General features: G+C 45.2%; 1 protein-coding gene across 3 annotated transcripts in view; it reads right to left on the bottom strand.

Moving 5' to 3' along the window:
* The window catches only part of hdac7a (histone deacetylase 7a), a 61,149-nt gene that overhangs the window by 17,121 nt on the left and 36,528 nt on the right, over positions 1 to 7,500 (bottom strand). For all 3 annotated transcript variants that reach the window (XM_063015812.1, XM_063015811.1, XM_063015813.1), the window contains one exon: positions 1,353 to 1,525. In XM_063015812.1, coding sequence (XP_062871882.1) covers positions 1,353 to 1,487 — 135 coding nt within the window. In that variant the 5' untranslated portion in view covers positions 1,488 to 1,525. The remainder of the gene's footprint in view (positions 1 to 1,352; positions 1,526 to 7,500) is intronic.

Raw genomic sequence — 7,500 nt, 5'->3', positions numbered from 1 at the left:
TGTGTAAGTGTGTGTGTACAAGTGTGTGTGTGTATAAGTGTGTTACCCGGATGTGCTGGAGCTAGGGCTTGGTATCGCCACTAATTTCCTGGATCGATTCGATTCCGATTCACAAGGTCCCGATTCGATTCGATTCGATCTTTGATCTTCGATTTTCGATTCAATTTCGATTCAACACATTTAGGCATATTTGAGTTACATTAACAGGTTTTGTTTAAATATGTAAAGATGTTCAGAGAACGAATGTGATAATTGTACAAAGAACGCTCATTATTAAAAATATTTGTGTATTTTGTTTACATAAATAATTAATCTAAAACAGAAAACAGTAACATTAATTTTTTATTATTATTTTATATGTCTGACACGCTACAACATTGTAAATGTAATGTAAACATACACCTGGCTGTTGAACAGCTTATGCCAAGTTTACACTACACGACACTCTGATTAACACCTGGTCGCTGTAATGTTCACACTACACGACTGATCGGCGATGGGGGGTTTTACACCATCTATCACCAGGGGGAACCTGTCGCCGAGCGAAAATCAGTGCTGTAGTGGTCATAACTTGAGCTTCTGCCATGCTAAACTGATGTGCAGGTCAGATCTCGTTGCATGAAAAAACACTGGCTGGTCACGCAAAATTAAAGGGGGTAACAGATTTCCGTGTGCACCGTAAAAAGGGGCGTATTTAAAAGATCGATCTCGCGTTTATATGAATCGATATCGGATCGTTCAAATAAAGATCGATTCGAATCGAAAAATCGATTTTATAAACCCACCCCTAGCTGGAGCTGGTGCTGGTTGTATTGGGAACAGTGTGTGTGTGTGTGTGTGTGTGTGTGTTACCCGGATGTGCTGGAGCTGGTTGTATTGGGAACAGTGTGTGTGTGTGTATAAGTGTGTGTGTGTGTACAAGTGTGTGTGTACAAGTGTGTGTGTGTGTGTGTACAAGTGTGTGTGTGTGTGTGTGTGTGTGTGTACAAGAGTGTGTGTGTGTGTGTGTGTGTGTGTGTTACCCGGATGTGCTGGAGCTGGTGCTGGTTGTATTTGGAACAGTGTGTGTGTGTGTGTGTGTGTGTGTGTGTATGTATAAGTGTGTGTGTACAAGTGTGTGTGTATAAGAGTGTGTGTGTGTGTGTGTGTGTGTGTTACCTGGATGTGCTGGAGCTGGTGCTGGTTGTATTTGGAACAGTGTGTGTGTGTGTACAAGTGTGTGTTTATAAGAGTGTGTGTGTGTGTGTGTGTTACCCGGATGTGCTGGAGCTGGTGCTGGTTGTACTGGGAACAGTGTGTGTGTGTGTGTACAAGTGTGTGTGTATAAGAGTGTGTGTGTGTGTGTGTGTTACCCGGATGTGCTGGAGCTGGTGCTGGTTGTACTGGGAACGGTGCTGCTGGGGGTTGAACGTGTGTGTGAGCAGTAGGGGCGACAGCAGCGTGTCTGAACCCGGGTGCATCACACGTTCACCAACACGCAAATCCATCAGAACACGAACACACACACACACACACACACACACTCCTGCAGGGAGACACAGAGATGTGTGATTTTGTTTATTGTTTATTAGGATTATAACGTCACGTTTTACACTTCACATTCATGACAGGAACGGTAGTTACTCATTACACAAGATTCATCAGTTCACACGAGGTTATATCAAACACAGTCATGGACAATTTAGTCTCTCCAGTTCACCTCACTTGCACGTCTTTGGACTGTGGGAGGAAACCGGAGCACCCGGAGGAAACCCACGCAGACACGGGGAGAACATGCAAACTCCACATAGAAAGGACCTGGACCGCCCCACCTGGGGATCGAACCCAGGACCTTCTTGCTGTGAGGCGACAGTGCCTTAGCCACTTAGCCACCGTGCCGCCCCAGAGATGTGTGCAGCGAAATAATCACAGAATAAAAACAGACTCGTTTATAAAATTATTACACATTAAACACCAACAACCACAAATTACAACCATCAGTTCATACCAGAGCTGTCCAGATATTTTTGGCATCAGGACGTGATGAGTGTAAATAATTATTGATGCTTCAGTGCTTCAGTAATTATTTACATTATTAACATGATTTTAATTCAGGAATAAACGTAGTAAATATTTTGAATGTTTTATTTTATGAGTGAATCTTCATTCATACGTTTGTGTGATTGTTGTTTATTAGATTTTGTTTTACTTATTGTTTATTATTTATTGTTGTTTGGTCGGTGAGTAACGGTCTGGAGGATTTAATTTCATCTTCAGTCAGAATCATTAATCACACCAAACAGCAGCATTAGAACCGAACGCTAACTGATAAATCTTTAATAGGATCCCACTGATGTAACGTCTGGTGTCTCTATCACTATCACACACACACACACACACACACACACACACAAAACATTCAGATTACGCTTCAACAGAAAAATAAATATCAGACACATTGAACCAGTGTTTATTTATAAGTGTGTGTGTGTGTGTGTGTGTGTGTGTAATAATGGTGTGATTGTAACTGTGTAATCTGACACTGTGTAATGAGAGTTGCTCACCAACAGATGTTCTGTGGAATGTACACTGTGTGTGTGTGTGTGTGTGTGTGTGTGTGTGTGTGTGTGTGTGTGTGTGTGTGTGTGTTTGGGTGGGTCACTCAGTGTCCCTCATGCTGTGGAGGGCAGATGTATACTGGTGCTGGTCATAAAATTAGAATATCATGAAAAAGTTGATTTAATTCAGTAATTCCATTCAAAAAGTGAAACTTGTATATTATATTCATTCATTACACACAGACTGATATATTTCAAATGTTTATTTCTTTTAATGTTGATGATTATAACTGACAACTAATGAAAACTCCAAATTCAGTATCTCAGAAAATTAGAATATTGTGACAAGGTACAATATTGAAGACACCTGGTGCCACACTCTAATCAGATAATTAACTCAAAACACCTGCAAAGGCCTTTAAATGGTCTCTCAGTCTAGTTCTGTAGGCTACACAATCATGGGGAAGACTGCTGACTTGACAGTTGTCCAAAAGACGACCATCGACACCTTGCACAAGGAGGGCAAGACACAAAAGGTCATTGCTAAAGAGGCTGGCTGTTCACAGAGCTCTGTGTCCAAGCACATTAATAGAGAGGCGAAGGGAAGGAAAAGATGTGGTAGAAAAAAGTGTACAAGCAATAGGGATAACCGCACCCTGGAGAGGATTGTGAAACAAAACCCATTCAAAAATGTGGGGGGGATTCACAAAGAGTGGACTGCAGCTGGAGTCAGTGCTTCAAGAACCACCACGCACAGACGTATGCAAGATATGGGTTTCAGCTGTCGCATTCCTCGTGTCGAGCCACTCTTGAACAAGAGACGGCGTCAGAAGCGTCTCACCTGGGCTAAAGACAAAAAGGACTGCTGAGTGGTCCAAAGTTATGTTCTCTGATGAAAGTAAATTTTGCATTACCTTTGGAAATCAAGGTCCCAGAGTCTGGAGGAAGAGAGGAGAGGCACAGAATCCACGTTGCTTGAGGTCCAGTGTAAAGTTTCCACAGTCAGTGATGGTTTGGAGTGCCATGTCATCTGCTGGTGTCGGTCCACTGTGTTTTCTGAGGTCCAAGGTCAACGCAGCCGTCTACCAGGAAGTTTTAGAGCACTTCATGCTTCCTGCTGCTGACCAACTTTATGGAGATGCAGATTTCATTTTCCAACAGGACTTGGCACCTGCACACAGTGCCAAAGCTACCAGTACCTGGTTTAAGGACCATGGTATCCCTGTTCTTAATTGGCCAGCAAACTCGCCTGACCTTAACCCCATAGAAAATCTATGTATTGTGAAGAGGAAGATGCGATACGCCAGACCCAACAATTCAGAAGAGCTGAAGGCCACTATCAGAGCAACCTGGGCTCTCATAACACCTGAGCAGTGCCACAGACTGATGGACTCCATGCCACGCCGCATTGCTGCAGTAATCCAGGCAAAAGGAGCCCCAACTAAGTATTGAGTTCTGTACATGCTCATACTTTTCATCTTCATACTTTTCAGTTGGCCAACATTTCTAAAAATCCTTTTTTTGTATTGGTCTTAAGTAATATTCTAATTTTCTGAGATACTGAATTTGGGGTTTTCAGTAGTTGTCAGTTATAATCATCAACATTAAAATAAATAAACATGTGAAATATATCAGTCTGTGTGTAATGAATGAATATAATATACAAGTTTCACTTTTTGAATGGAATTACTGAAATAAATCAACTTTTTCATGATATTCTAATTTTATGACCAGCACCAGTATATACGTATATATGCTCTTCTGATTAAAGTATATGTTTATATTTTAGTGTATACATTTTTAAAGTATATGTTTATATGTCTGAGCATTTATTGTATTGTAACTGCTGGGATTTTTTACATTCCGTGATGAGTTCTGTCTCCACACTGTTGTTGGACTCTCTGCTCTTTAGGAAGCATGGATTTCTGGTGGTGGCCGTGCTGTGGTGTACATGGTGTGTGTGTGTGTATCAGTGTGTGTCAGTGTGTATCAGTGTGTATCAGTGTGTGTCAGTGTGTGTCAGTGTGTGTTTGTTTTTCAGTGTGTGTTAGTGTGTGTTTGTTTTTCAGTGTGTGTTTGTTTTTCAGTGTGTATCAGTGTGTATCAGTGTGTGTTAGTGTGTATCAGTGTGTGTTAGTGTGTGTTAGTGTGTGTCAGTGTGTATCAGTGTGTATCAGTGTGTATCAGTGTGTATCAGTGTGTGTTAGTGTGTATCAGTGTGTGTTAGTGTGTGTTAGTGTGTGTTAGTGTGTATCAGTGTGTGTTTGTGTTTCAGTGTGTCAGTGTGTGTCAGTGTGTATCAGTGTGTGTTAGTGTGTGTTAGTGTGTATCAGTGTGTGTTAGTGTGTATCAGTGTGTGTTAGTGTGTATCAGTGTGTGTTAGTGTGTGTTTGTGTTTCAGTGTGTGTTAGTGTGCATCAGTGTGTGTTAGTGTGTGTTTGTGTTTCAGTGTGTCAGTGTGTATCAGTGTGTGTTAGTGTGTGTTTGTGTTTCAGTGTGTCAGTGTGTGTCAGTGTGTGTTAGTGAAGCTCCTGTGTGAATGAACTCGGTACTGCAGGGACGTGAGCAGCAGCTCTGCAGGCAGAAAAACTTTCACACAATCAGGTGTGCTCACATTTCTACAGTCTGTCTCACAGGTCAAAATTTCGATTTTATTACCATCCAGTACACACACACACTTACACACTCACTCACACACACACACACACACTCACACACTCACACACACACCGCAGCAGTTTATTATAAACAGGTTTGTCCTGTCAGGCGAGTCAGATGTTCAGTTTTCGGGAAGTGGGAGTAACACAGCTGAACACTCCGTCATTTACTGAGTCACTCTATGTGTGTGTGTGTGTGTAGGCGAGAGAGGGTGTGTGTGTAGGAGAGAGAGGGTGTGTGTGTAGGAGAGAGAGGGTGTGTGTGTAGGAGAGAGAGGGTGTGTGTGTGTGTGTAGGAGAGAGAGTGTGTGTGTGTGTGTGTAGGAGAGAGAGGGTGTGTGTGTAGGAGAGAGAGGGTGTGTGTGTGTGTGTGTGTGTAGGAGAGAGAGGGTGTGTGTGTGTGTGTGTGTGTGTAGGAGAGAGAGGGTGTGTGTGTGTGTGTGTGTGTAGGAGAGAGAGGGTGTGTGTGTGTGTGTGTAGGAGAGAGAGGGTGTGTGTGTGTGTGTGTAGGAGAGAGAGGGTGTGTGTGTGTGTGTGTAGGAGAGAGAGGGTGTGTGTGTGTGTAGGAGAGAGAGGGTGTGTGTGTGTGTGTGTAGGAGAGAGAGGGTGTATGTGTGTGTGTGTGTGTGTGTGTGTGTAGGAGAGAGAGGGTGTGTGTGTGTGTAGGAGAGAGGGTGTGTGTATGTGTGTAGGAGAGGGTGTGTGTGTGTGTGTGTGTGTGTAGGAGAGAGAGGGTGTGTGTGTGTGTAGGAGAGAGAGGGTGTGTGTCTGTAGGAGAGAGGGTGTGTGTGTGTAGGAGAGAGAGGGTGTGTGTGTGTGTGTGTAGGAGAGAGAGGGTGTGTGTGTAGGAGAGAGAGGGTGGGTGTGTGTGCGTGTGTGTGTGTAGGAGAGAGAGGGTGTGTGTGTTTTTGTGTGTGTGTGTGTGTGTGTGTGTGTAGGAGAGAGAGGGTGTGTGTGTGTGTGTGTAGGAGAGAGAGGGTGTGTGTGTGTGTAGGAGAGAGAGGGTGTGTGTGTGTGGGAGAGAGAGGGTGTGTGTGTGTGTGTGTGTGTGTGTGTAGGAGAGAGAGGGTGTGTGTGTGTGTGTAGGAGAGAGAGGGTGTGTGTGTGTGTAGGAGAGAAAGGGTGTGTGTGTGTGTGTAGAAGAGAGGGTGTGTGTGTGTGTGTGTGTGTAGGAGAGAGAGGGTGTGTGTGTGTGTAGGAGAGAGAGGGTGTGTGTGTGTGTGTGTAGGAGAGAGAGGGTGTGTGTGTGTGTGTGTGTAGGAGAGAGAGGGTGTGTGTGTGTGTGTGTAGGAGAGAGAGGGTGTGTGTGTGTGTGTGTGTGTGTGTGTAGGAGAGAGAGGGTGTGTGTGTGTGTGTGTAGGAGAGAGAGGGTGTGTGTGTGTGTAGGAGAGAGAGGGTGTGTGTGTGTGTGTGTGTAGGAGAGAGAGGGTGTGTGTGTGTAGGTAGGAGAGAGAGGGTGTGTGTGTGTCGGGGACTGGGAGGGTGTGTGTGTGTGTGTAGGAGAGAGAGGGTGTGTGTGTGTGTGTGTAGGAGAGAGAGGGTGTGTGTGTGTGTCGGGGACTGGGAGGGTGTGTGTGTGTGTGTAGGAGAGAGAGGGTGTGTGTGTGTGTGTGTGTGTGTGTGTGTAGGAGAGAGAGGGTGTGTGTGTGTGTGTGTGTAGGAGAGAAAGGGTGTGTGTGTGTGTGTAGGAGAGAGAGGGTGTGTGTGTGTGTGTGTGTGTGTAGGAGAGAGAGGGTGTGTGTGTGTGTGTCGGGGACTGGGAGGGTGTGTGTGTGTGTGTGTGTAGGAGAGAGAGGGTGTGTGTGTGTGTGTGTGTGTAGGAGAGAGAGGGTGTGTGTGTGTGTAGGAGAGAGAGGGTGTGTGTGTGTGTAGGAGAGAGAGGGTGTGTGTGTGTGTGTGTAGGAGAGAGAGGGTGTGTGTGTGTGTGTGTAGGAGAGAGAGGGTGTGTGTGTGTGTGTAGGAGAGAGAGGGTGTGTGTGTGTGTCGGGGACTGGGAGGGTGTGTGTGTGTGTGTGTGTTGGAGAGAGAGGGTGTGTGTGTGTGTGTAGGAGAGAGAGGGTGTGTGTGTGTGTCGGGGACTGGGAGGGTGTGTGTGTGTGTGTGTGTGTTGGAGAGAGAGGGTGTGTGTGTGTGTAGGAGAGAGAGGGTGTGTGTGTGTGTGTGTAGGAGAGAGAGGGTGTGTGTGTGTGTGTGTGTGTGTGTGTAGGAGAGAGAGGGTGTGTGTGTGTGTGTGTGTGTAGGAGAGAGAGGGTGTGTGTGTGTGTGTAGGAGAGAGAGGGTGTGTGTGTGTGTGTGTAGGAGAGAGA

This window comes from Trichomycterus rosablanca, chromosome 19 (assembly GCF_030014385.1).
Source record: "Trichomycterus rosablanca isolate fTriRos1 chromosome 19, fTriRos1.hap1, whole genome shotgun sequence".
NCBI classification, from domain to species: domain Eukaryota; kingdom Metazoa; phylum Chordata; class Actinopteri; order Siluriformes; family Trichomycteridae; genus Trichomycterus; species Trichomycterus rosablanca.
The sequence above is the reverse complement of the archived record's forward strand: the minus strand, read 5'-3'. Positions and strand labels throughout refer to the sequence as shown.